This window comes from Brassica rapa, chromosome A07 (genome assembly GCF_000309985.2).
Source record: "Brassica rapa cultivar Chiifu-401-42 chromosome A07, CAAS_Brap_v3.01, whole genome shotgun sequence".
NCBI lineage: Eukaryota > Viridiplantae > Streptophyta > Magnoliopsida > Brassicales > Brassicaceae > Brassica > Brassica rapa.
In genome coordinates, this window is record NC_024801.2 from 18,146,898 (window position 1) to 18,159,102 (window position 12,205).

General features: G+C 37.2%; 3 protein-coding genes and 1 long non-coding RNA gene across 5 annotated transcripts; 1 reads left to right on the forward strand and 3 right to left on the reverse strand.

Annotated features, from left to right (window-relative positions):
• Nucleotides 1-1,762: 1,762 nt before the first annotated feature.
• LOC103830065 (sigma factor binding protein 1, chloroplastic) lies at nt 1,763-4,021 on the reverse strand. 2 transcript variants are annotated; one of them, XM_009105769.3, is made up of 2 exons: nt 3,315-4,021; nt 1,763-1,897 (listed from the first exon to the last, which is right to left on the reverse strand). In XM_009105769.3, exons 1-2 carry the CDS (start codon nt 3,770-3,772, stop codon nt 1,846-1,848), a joined length of 510 nt encoding a protein of 169 aa, XP_009104017.1. In that variant the 5' UTR covers nt 3,773-4,021; the 3' UTR covers nt 1,763-1,845. The 2 variants fall into 2 exon arrangements, with proteins under 2 accessions (XP_009104017.1, XP_009104019.1); XM_009105771.3 differs by having other exon boundaries at nt 1,763-1,891; nt 3,309-4,021.
• On the forward strand, nt 3,795-4,440 carry LOC117126770. Its single transcript, XR_004449581.1, has 2 exons — nt 3,795-3,918; nt 3,973-4,440. It is a non-coding gene; the product is annotated as an uncharacterized LOC117126770 (long non-coding RNA).
• Nucleotides 4,441-8,426: 3,986 nt separating this feature from the next.
• LOC103830066 lies at nt 8,427-10,501 on the reverse strand. The gene is made up of 6 exons (XM_009105772.3): nt 9,925-10,501; nt 9,755-9,847; nt 9,452-9,682; nt 9,265-9,367; nt 8,968-9,197; nt 8,427-8,880 (listed from the first exon to the last, which is right to left on the reverse strand). The coding sequence occupies exons 1-6, from the start codon at nt 10,245-10,247 to the stop codon at nt 8,649-8,651; spliced, it is 1,212 nt and encodes a 403-aa protein (XP_009104020.1). The 5' UTR covers nt 10,248-10,501; the 3' UTR covers nt 8,427-8,648.
• Nucleotides 10,502-10,744: 243 nt separating this feature from the next.
• LOC103830067 (calmodulin-2) lies at nt 10,745-12,161 on the reverse strand. Its single transcript, XM_009105773.3, has 2 exons — nt 11,894-12,161; nt 10,745-11,411 (listed from the first exon to the last, which is right to left on the reverse strand). The coding sequence occupies exons 1-2, from the start codon at nt 11,967-11,969 to the stop codon at nt 11,038-11,040; spliced, it is 450 nt and encodes a 149-aa protein (XP_009104021.1). The 5' UTR covers nt 11,970-12,161; the 3' UTR covers nt 10,745-11,037.
• Between the last annotated feature and the right edge of the window lie 44 nt (nt 12,162-12,205).

Genomic DNA, 12,205 nt, shown 5'->3' on the forward strand with positions numbered 1-12,205 from the left:
TTTGATAAAATATCTGCAAATGATCATAAATGGGGTTTAGTTGTATTAACTTTGGTTTGGGTCATTAACCAACCAAAGCCTTTTTGTTTGACGGAATTAGCCCTAGCCCAAATATATGTAAGGTTTTTTTAAGCTGCAACCGATAAAGTAAGTTATCAAAATTTCTGTGCCTAGGTCATATATTACATTCGACGTTATATGATCGTGCAATAAAGCTCCTAACCTTTTCCTAAACACTATTTAGTGTTCTATCATACGGTTGCCAACTTGTAGATGGAAATATATAATTCAGGTCAGGAATTTGAAATGTTGTTCACTTTTTGATTGGAATAGATTTTAGGTGGTTAATGTTGATAAATCTTGAAATTTTAGAAGGAGCTGATATACACAGTGAAAACAAGCGCAACAAAATTATTGAAAGTTGTAAACCTAAGTGGAGTATTTTGTTATTCTTTCATATCATTAAAATCACTATTTTCCCTGAAACAAAAATATTTGGAAATAAATTGATATTTTTCTAATTCATACACGTCGAAGTTGTGATAAAAGACAACAAACATATCAAAAGAAACTAATAAAAATATAACTGATCGAAATATCCATTAAAAAACTTTTCACAAAATGAGTTAAATCATGGAAAATTGCACTAGATAGTAAAGTTATGGGTGGTAATTGGGTATCTGGTAAAGATACTGTGCAAACTGTGGTAATACCAAAATTGTCCTCATATCCACAACAAAAAACTACACAACGACGACTGACACGTCAAAAGTGAAAGATTGACGCGACTGTTTAAACCTTATCGGAAGAACCAATAATGCAAACAACCTCGAAACTTCTGAAAATGCTAAAAACCAAAGAGGTCTGCCAATTCTCTTAATTCCAATATATTGTCTCTTCCGCCTAAACAATTATTTGTTAGTTCAGTCTGCCAAATCTCTTACATCCCTTTACGTAATGGTGTCTACAAGACTAGTAGATTTTCCAGAAGACATAAGAGATTCAACAGAGGTCGAGTTACCTCGGATGATGTTCGCGGATGGAGAAGAACCAGTCGGCGTGAGGGTCCTGACGTACCAGTCGTCCAGATCAATCAGCAACATCGTCCAATTAGTGTAGGTTTTTACGGTTGCAAAGAACGTCAAGATCCAAAAAAATTAGCACTTTACGTAGCAACACCGGGTGAACAGAACGGAAGACCCAGAACCAGATTAACGATGTAGATGAAATGGGAGGTCCGGGCAAATCATTGTGAATCCGAGATGGCAAAATAGTGTTCACGGAGAACTGTTTAGATTTTTATGGCCAATAAACTCTGCACCTTTAGCATCCGTCCTACCAATTTGATAAATTTAATTATCAAAATTCTCCTTTCTTTATTTTTGACATCTACATCCGGATGCAATATATAATATCATAGTTTTAAAAGAATGTATCCGGTTTCTCCAAGTATTATGCGTTTTCTGTATAACTTGAATTATTTGGGAGCAACCCGGGTAGCAGGTAACCACGATTGTGGGGCTGAAGGAGAGAATTGGGAACTCATATCTAAATTGTCATGGTTCGCCAATTATTTAAAATATTTGCACACTTCTGCAATTACCACCCAAAATTTTGATTTCTAGCTAAATAGACCTTAAATCATATAGGTCGTTACATAAACCCTTAGTAGTTAATATATGCAACTTTTTTTTTTTTTAATGCAACTCTGATGGACGGCGTCTTGGCCGGTGAGTTCTTTTTTTTATGCAACTCTGTTGAATTTCATATACCTATTTCATAATTTTTATATATATATATATATATACATGTACTTGATGAAACCCCTGAGAACTCGGAAGATTTTTACACAGAATCGATTCTTCTAAGGTCATTAACATTGTAAAAGCCATTAGAGCAACATTATTGCTGGGACAAAATTTTGAGTTCTTAGTTTTTTTTATTATTTTTTTTATACTAAGAGACAATGTTAAGAGACAATAGCAAAAGTGTAGATTATTGGTAGAACTTTATGTTGTCTCTTAGTAAATATTTTTCTTGATCTAAAATGCAGAGAAGTTTAGATGGCAAAAGCTCAAAGACAATGGAAGCCATGAAACAACCTAGCAAAGAAACTTTGAAAAAGATCAGAGACATTTCTGCAATTGAAGAGTTTGGTTCCCTCAAACTAGTCTTACACTTTCCAGACAACACATAAAAACTCGAAATGCATAAATCTTTCTGGATAATTCATTCTATACTAGTGAATGATAAGGCTTGAGGTATTTTGAGCTTTTGTCTTTCTGATTCACCGTAGTGGATGGCGTCTGTCAAGACCCAGAGAACTCCAAGACCATGAATCCATAGCATAGTTGTCGAAACATCACCAATTGGAGTCCATGCTCCTCCTGCATTTGCTGCTATCACCACAACAGCTCCTAGAAGTCTGCCATTGGTTATTTAACATTAAAACTAACGTCAATGTGATATAAAATACTGAAACACAAATTAAAACAGATTATCTCAGCAACGGGTAAAACATGTTTCTTTCAGAATCTTAAGGTGTATATATACAGAGCTAAAACGTTTCTCAATGTGAACAACATAACAAAGAAACTAACTAATATGAGCATAAGGAAAAAAAGTTTTTCATACTTGCGGTATTCTGATTGAGGAACCAGTTTCCTGAGTAAAGAAACCATGACAATTCGCTTCAAAGTAGCTCGAGCTAGGTTCATCAACTGAACAAATAGGGTCACATGATCCGTCCAGAAAATCCTGTGGAATCATACGTAAAGGAATAAACTTCCGATCACTTTGATTATTAGTCTCGACCCAACCTCTGAAAGCTATGTTATCTATAGTACGGTCAACAGCAACGCCACCCATCCCGGCTTTCCTCCCTGCGGCGGCGATTCTCCTTCTTTCAGATGAAGCACTCCTACACTCAAATCAAACAAAAAGCATCATCCTTTATACAAAAGGAGAAGAACCCAGATGGTAAAGTTCGGATCTTTAAGCATACCGATGGGGTGAACAGGCAGAGAAGTACGGTTCGAGAAGGTGGTGTGACGGCTGAGTAAGATGACTTCGTCAACAGCTTTTCCTGTGGCTTCTTGCCACCGTGAATCCAGATCGTCTTCCGTCGAGAGAGAAAGATATGAAGAGAAAAAAGCTAAACTCCCTTCAATGAGAGACACGTGTCTCTAAGAGACGTCTTTTTTTTGTCCTTAACTAAGAAACGTTTTTTCTAATAACATCTATTTTTGATTTATTTTTAATCCTAATTACATTAAGAACCCTAGCTAAGGACAGCGATAATCATGCTCTTAGAGAACAACCCGGAGAAACCTGCCGACATATGAGGCAAAAACATATCTTCCCCATCCAACGGCTCATAGTAGTCAGTCAACTGATCATCGAACGGCTCCTGCTGAAGAACACGTGAATCAAGATTCTCCGGCGGTGGCGGAGAAGGGCTGTGGTCGGAGACAGAGGGGGAAAACATGGGCTCCGGTTGAAGATCGACGGCGTTTTGGCCGGTGAGTTCTTGTACGAGCTCTCTGAACTTGGAAGCACAAGTTTTGACTCTCATGGGATTTGATATGTAACGCACTTTGATGTGTTTGTCGGTTGAACTCGTCTTCTTCTTTTGCTTTAGTGGTTTTCTTGAAACCGGAGATAGGTTTCTCTGATCTAAGCTTGTGGTGGTGAGAAACGTTGATGAGGATGATGACTCCATGTTGTTGAGAGAATCCAGATGAGTTTGTGTCTTTAGCTTCATATATAACATTTTTTTTTTCACTTATAAATAAAAAACATTTTTTGTTTTTTTTTTCTTTTGCTTAAATAATGAAAATGTGAAATGAAACAAGAGGGGTTGTGGAGGAAAGGAACCAAAGAATTGAATGACGGCGCGTATAGCTCACTTGCATTCTGGTAGGTTGAATGACTCGAAATATCTTCACTTGGGTATTGAATCGTGTATCACAGGCGCTTGAATGGTCGCGTGGGGAGGCGAGCAAGGAGGCGGCTCAGGGAGCTATCGTTGAAGCTCCTCCACGTAAATATCGATTCCAAATAAAAGATGACGTCTTTTCTGACATCACAGTATATCATACGAGATGACGTCATGCGACCAGTCATTGAACGGAACTTTGACAATTGTTGGTAAAAAGCACCGCGTACGTGATTGAAGCAAAAATCATTTTTGTACAGATTCGTTTGCTCTTTAGTAATCAAACAGATTCGAGAACACGAGACGAGACACCATTAGTTTTCCCCAGAGCGCTACCTCCTCTATATCATAATACAAATTATTTTAGTTAAAACACACAAAAATTAAAAATGTTATTACTCTTATTGGTTCGGTAAAAAATATAAAATTGTATAAAATGAAAATAACTTATAATTTAAAACAAATAATTCTATTAAAGCAAATTGTATTATAAAACATAAAGAGTATATAGTAAGTTTTATGTAGGTGGTAATGGGCTATAGTTGTACCTTTCGTTCTGGGTTTAAAGATGGTAAACAAGTTGTATGTCCTGTCCCGATCTGTTCCGGACCGCGAGCGGATCACGTAGGATCAAGTCCGCTCAGACAGTGGTCTCCTAAATAGCTGCCCAAACCCACCCCGTAATATGTAAAAACTTTTGTGAGTCGGCCAGCGGTACAAGTGATAGATAATACACACATCAAGACACTTCAGGTTATAATCCATATCGCTTCAGCTGCTTCAGGACGTTTCAGGACATTATTCAGGTCGTTTCAGCTGCTTCAAGACACTTCAGTACGTTTCAGGACACTCCATGACATGATTCAAGTTTGGAATTGAACTCGGCATGATTCATCAGTCATTTTTTGCGTATTTGTTGTTCATAACACTTGTTTTAGTTAGTTTTTTCACACTCCGAACATATTAACATATGTAAGTTCATAACCAATAAACCATTGCATTTTAGTTTGCTTACTCCAAAAATTATAACTCATAAGTTTATAGCCAATGCGTTAGTTTGATGGATCCAAAATTAAATAAAACCAAACAACAAATCAAAGATGTCAATCCCAAAAGTTAATAAAAAAACACCAAATTAAAACAACAAATCACACTTCTTTTTTTCAACTTGATCACTAACAATCGATTCAATGATGGGAGTGTCTCTTCTTCACCATCAACTCCATCTTCTGCAAGTAAGAATAATTGAACTTAGTTAAAGGTATATTGAAACATAAAACTTCAAAATATATGATAATGTGAACAAATTACCATTTTCATAAGCTTCATGTCCTTTTAGCTAATTCCTAATGCATATCAGAGCTTGCACATTCTTTGGAAATAGATGGTTCCTATATTTATTAAGAACTCTCAATCCAATACTAAAGGAGGACTCTGAAGCCACTGTTGTTATAGGAATACTAAGCAAATCACAAGCCATTGCAGCCAAATCACCATACCGATGAGCATTGTCTTTCCTCAATTGGAGAATGTCTAAGTTCCGTAAATTAGTAATGTCCAAAGCTGGTTCATCAAGATAAGCTTATAAACTTGTCTTTCCATTCTCAACGCCACTGAATTTGCAAAATGCAAAGAAATTTTATAAAGAATTTTAGAAAAAAAATAAGAAACACTTTAAAAAAAAGAGATGAAGTAAGAAACAATTTTATTTAAAAAACAAAATGTTACTCAAGAAACAGTCACATCGTAGTTCTGAAATGTTCCGATTGATCCTTCAGCACAAACGTTTTGTGGAACCGTCTCACGTGGCTTTGTAGAAGGTAAACTAGTCTTGGATTTTTTTGTCGTAAGACTCAAACAGAGTACTTCTTATGGTGCAAGTTCCTCAACTTTGCATCATGTGTACACATGTCAAGCTTTCTTAAATAATATCTGACAATTAGAAGCTTAAAATGTAGATCAAAGACTGCTGCTATTGCAAAAACACCACTAACTTCATCTCAATACCTATCAAACTTCTCTTTCATCGGTGGCACCATATCTTTGAAAATCCCATATTCGCTTTCCTCATTCATTTGAAATAAATCATGGATCTTCTAAACCTGATAAAAATACAAGTTCGAAGTCGGATAATTAGAACCATACATCAAACGTGAGATCTCAGCAAAAAGCCCCAAAAACAGCATATATCTTCTCAGCTTGTTCAAATGTCTCCAATTTAACAAACGCTTTACGGTACTTGATATTTCTTTCAAGCATATAGTAAGTCGAATTTCATCTTGTCTGCACATCTAATATCAGATCCGCTTTAACTTTTAAACTCGCAGCAACCGCACATTTTTTGACTCATCTAATATAATATTACATTTATCTTCAATTTATATTCTTCCCAATCAGTTTATTACAGATTTCAGACTCAGTAATAGTATTATATATTATTTTCAGAATTCAAATTGTGAGAAATAAAAAGTACATTTTCGTGTGTGAATAAAAGTGGTAATAAATGCATATTACCTACGCGGTGGACTCTGGGAGGGTAAGTGAGCACGTGTGTTGACTTCCAAGTAAACGGTTCCAAACGACTTTTGTGTTCCTTGTGGAAATAAATTGGTGTTAGCTTTCTCTCCTCAAGGTGTGTATTGTGTAAGTTGGATTATATCATAGGTTACACAACATAAATATTAATAATGTTCACATTCGACGTACAAAAAAATCTAAAAGTTGTAGAAACTGATAGAACAAAGTTGAATTTCTAAAAATCAACACCGTACTATATTAGTATTATAATTCTTTTTTTTGTCAACATATTAGTATTAGAATTCTAATCACGAAATACGCAAAAGTTATGACGAACAAATTATCTACTAAAAAAACATGTTAGCAAAAGTAAAATTTATCCACTTTATATTAAAAACATATTGACTTATTATGATTTTCAAAAGAAAAGATTGCATAACTCTTTTAAGATTCCGAAGGATAACATGCAGGACAAATGCAGATCAAATACATAGATTTATAAAAGATTTTTTTTACTATTCACGGTGGTGCGGCGCGGTGCGGCGCGGTCTTCATTTGAAGTCTTAAATTTGTTTATAATAAGAATAACATGGGCCAAAAAGAAATTCAGTTCGCAGTTGTGACTGTTGGCTCATACTTCTTTGGCAATGAGTGGACAAATGTTAATGTAGATGACATTTCATTGGTGAAAGAGTTATCATGTCCGCGGCCAATGCAATGCAAGCATGCCGAGTATTACAATGTACGAGCTTATGGGGGTTAAGGTAACGGCTACTTGGTTGCGTGATTTAGTATATAAAGATTTTTCTATATTAAAATGAATGTACGAAATTTAAAGAGGAAGGAATGTTCGTGTGGTGATGAAAAGAAGAATTTGAGGCATTCATAAAAGCGTCGGTTTTGGATTTGAATTTTGCAAAGAACTAAATTGCTACCGCTTGATCAGATGAACATAAAATCATATTTTAGACTTTATTAAAAAAAAAAATGAGAATGAGTTGAGTTTTCACCCAAATACTTTAAATCGATTTAGAAAAAAAATGAAAAGAAGCTCTCTTAGCAATTTAATCAGCACTAAGGTTTAGCTTATCCCTCCCTTCAAGTCGAAAAGATGTCTTCTATGATGATTTCTATAGATATCTTACCCATAACGTTTATAGTCTTAAGCTGAAAATGTGAAAAGAAGATTTCCTTTACAATTTCTTTATTTGATTAAGCAAAAAAAAAGAAAATATCATTATTTCATAACAATGCACTTACGTCTCAAGAAGTCTTCACGGCACTTAGCGTAGTGCATCATTGTAGGTGGGTGTGAAAGCCAACTAGTCAGGTGTAGTAAGCCAAAACATATGTTTAGATTATGTGTTTTCATGGGTGTTTTGTTTTATGCGCTTCTGCTTTGGATATTTTATACATTTTGTAAAACTTAACTTGACCATACTGGACCATACGGCCTGATATTTGCTTCATTCTTTTCCCGGCTTTCTTTGCCTACCTTCAGTAGCTCTTCTCCTCCAACACCAAGGAGCAACATCGTTGGGACTACTATATCACCCACCACAGGTCACCGAGCAGAGGCAAGAGTCCTTTCTTTTCTCAGTAACATCTGTTCTGTTAGCTAAACTCTTACTGTCATCTGAAACTGAGCCATCTGAAGAAGCCATATCTACATTGGTATCAATGGGTTTTGACAGAAACGCAGCAAGACAGGCGCTCATGCACTTTAGAAAATGATGCCAACGCAGCCACAAACATCATTCTTGAAGCACAATCTCACTAATTCAAAAAAAAAGGGGCTTGTTCCAGATCCCAAAACAACACACTAGGAGAATGTCTCTGCTGTCATTGGACCAACCTTGGAGCCAACACTGTCTCACCATACATGATCGATCTAACGACCTTGCCAACTTTCTCTGTTTCCATTTTCTAGTTTAGGATGAGTTGCTTAGGTTATGTAGCACAGATTTACAGGTTAAGAGAAACACTGAGAAGGTTCCTAATTTGAAACTTCAAAAACATTACAGATCTTATTACATCTCTTCTTGTAGGAAGAACACATTTATACAAGAACCACCTAGAAACCAAAAATACCTCAATAACTATGACTCTTTTTTTTGTATACATAACTCTAATCCAGCATTTGACTCCAAGATAGTGGGAAGTAATAAGACCTAACCTTGTGAAGGCACAAACTTTAGCTTACTGATTCTTTTCTTTCATCCTCCATGGTATACACTGGTATCTCCCAGTTCTTGTTCTTCTTGGGATCATCAGTTAAGGTCAGATCCGTTTCATACTCTTTAAATGTTTTGAAGAATGTTTTGGCTCCCATCATAACCAGTCTCTCCACCATGAATAACTGGTAATTATTCTTGATTATAGGATCCAGAATCTCGCTAAAATTCGATGAGTAAGCCAGTTTGTACCTGCATTGATTATAAGCAAATCCAAAATCATTTCACAAACGACTCTATGTATCAGTACAAGCTTGATCTGATTAAAATGTAGTTTACCTGACGGCTAGAGGAGAGAAGAATCCAGGCGTTCTCTCATTAGAACCAATGAAAAGTGTTCTCCCACGTGGGATCTTATTCTCTATCCTGCGAAGGATAAACTCTGGTCTTGTATCTCTGTCCAGATGAGGAAACTGAATTCTCTCAACACCGAACCTGTCTTTTCTTGTTTTCAGTTTGTCCCCTCGGCGAACGTGGATAGCATCATAATCACCAAGTTGTGCTTTTATCTGTACCAAAAACAAAACTTGTTCAGGCTTAAAGGCTTCACCTCAACAAGCAGAGTAAACAAACAACCTTTTCTGCGGCGTTTCTCAAACTTGGAGCTGCCATATTAGGGAGAAATGAGTAAGGAAGCATGACGTTGCTGCGGTTGCCTCTATCTTTGCACTCAACGAACCTAAACCCAAATCATCAACAATGTCAAGTAAGCTAAAACGGGACTCTAAAACAGCTTAAGAGGAGAAGCCTAAAGTGTTTTTACCATGCAAGAGGACTTGCGGTTCGGTTAATGATCAAGAGATTAGAGTAGTGACTCTCTGTTAGCCTATGACGACTGACTCCATAAACATGCGCAATCCCTCTCCCTCCCAACTTCATACTTGTTGATAGAACAAGATGCCATGTCTTGGAGTCGTCCAGTATCACAGGTATCTTCTCAGATATGAGGTCAACGTCATACAAAGAGTCCATTGCACAAGAGCTCCCTACCCAACTAAGAATAGTCCAAAAGAGACTAAAGATATCTTCCTAGAAAAACAAACAAGTATCACAGAAGAGAACTCACCCTTCCTCAGTAGCTTTGTCATCAGACCGATCAAGTATACCTTTCTTATTATGCGTTGGATTGATGCACATTCCAGAAGGCATTACAAAGGTCCTGCAACCATGAAAAGCTTCAGCCTTTTACACAGACAGTTACAAAGTCTAGAACTTTGGAGCTAAAAATCAAGTTACCTGTTGAGGAACAAGGCTTCTTCAAGTGCACACCTTAGGCTAGATTCTTGATGACCCAAGCCAGCACAAGTCTCGCAGTTCTTCCCAGGACAATCGATTCTGTTTCCCCAGTACAAGTACTTGTCCGAGAGAGTGTGTTGTCTCTTGCCGCGAGGAGATGTCGCGAAGTAATCGATTAGGGTCTGTTGATACGGTAAGCTTAATTTTCCGGTAGAGATCACGGAGGAGAGGAGGAGGATGAATGCGAAGACGGTGAGTAGCAGAACAAGACGGTGGGATCCAGGAGAGGGTTTGATCCTCTGAGATTTGCTCATTGTCGCCATTGAAGTGTGAAGAGAGGGGAGAAAGAAGAATACTGATACTCGTAAGATCGGAGCCTAAAACGGTGCCGTAGAGAGTCTACGATTCACCGGAAGCAGAAAGAGGTGACGTGGCGGATCCCAACATCCGTTGAGCTGGCTCAGAGTCTACTAGACCAATGGTTCTCCGCTTTGCCGCACAATAACGCCTGAGCTAACCGGTTAATCAAACCAAACCGGACCGAGCTAGTGTAAGAACAATTCGGTTTTCGGCATAAACTCGGTTCAGCTGATAAATCAAGATCTATCGTTTCATCATCAATAGAAGAAAATTAAAAATAGTTCCAAAATGATCCAAAAATTAAATATTTCCAAATTTCTGATAAGTCATGGAAAAATGTAATCAATGGTAAACGTAAACATTATAAAGTTAAATAAAAATTTGTGAAACATGTGTGTGTACATTGATACTTTTGTTTGAGATAAGAAATGAGTTTGTGTTTTCTTAATGGGGAGAAAGGTAACACTTTAAAGAAGAACCGCATTTAACAAAACCATGATACAATGCTTTACTAGAGAGAGACCATTAATAAGAAACCACGAAACTAGACCAAGTTACAACTTACAAAGAGCAATAAGAACACAAAGCAAGACTTCAAATGTAGAGCATAAAAGAAAACAGACCAGAGAGAGTCCCATGAATAAGAATTTAAAAACATAACAGTAATATAAGAATCACATAAAGAGTATTAGTAACAGAGAGGCAAGCAAACCAAGTTTGGGACTTTTCTTTTTGGGTCCAAAACCTTTACTATCACTTAGCCATCATGACCTTGACAAACTCCTCATAGTTAATCTGGCCATCGCCATCAACATCAGCTTCCTTGATCATCTCATCGACCTCTTCGTCAGTGAGCTTCTCACCTAAGTTTGTCATCACATGACGGAGCTCAGCGGCTGAGATGAAACCGTTCTGGTCCTTGTCAAACACCCGGAATGCCTCCTTGAGCTCTTCCTCGGAGTCGGTGTCCTTCATCTTACGGGCCATGAGGTTCAAGAACTCGGGGAAATCAATGGTGCCGTTACCATCAGCGTCAACTTCATTGATCATGTCTTGGAGCTCTGCTTCGGTTGGGTTCTGTCCTAGAGAACGCATCACAGTTCCCAGCTCCTTGGTGGTAATGCAACCTACAAAGGAATCAAAATCACGAATTGTTCATTATTCCCTTCTCCAGAAAATCAACAATTACAAAACTCAACAACAAGTTTCTCTCTTTTATCTTTTTTTTTTTCACACAAAACTCAAAGCAGAAAACAAGTTTCTCTCTTTATTATTTTTTCAGACAAAGCAGACAACAAGTTTCTCTCTTTGTCCTTTTCAGACAAAACTCAAAGCAGAAAACAAACTCAAAGCAAAACTCCGTAGAGAAGCAGACATCTTTAGTAGATCCAAATTCAAAGTTTGTCTCTTTATCTTTTTCATATCGACAGCGTTTTTGGGCAATCGAAAAGGAAACTAAAGGACAAATCTAGACTAGAGATCAGGAAACTCAGATCCGTACGATATAGAGAAATAACCAAAGAGTCAAACCAGAGTTCGAATCCAGACAAAATTACATGCATACACAAACGTGTGTGTCAACATGTGGAGGTTGAAGAAGAGAACGTACCGTCACCATCCTTGTCGAATAAGCTGAAGGCTTCCTTGAACTCAGAGATCTGATCGTCGGTGAGTTGATCCGCCATTGTTTTCTTTTTCTTCTTCTCGTTTAGACTCCTCGATTTTTTTTTTGTTTTCTCTCAAATCGAGAGGAAGGAGATGAAGAGAGAGATTAGAGAAGTGTCAGCGAGGAAACGAGAGAAACACCGTCTTTATCGGATCCTGTTAACGACTTTTACTCTGACCCGGATCCAGATCCAACCCGGACACGGATACTAGTTAGTTAATGCTATTAATAATGGTTTTCTTCAAACTCGCCAGA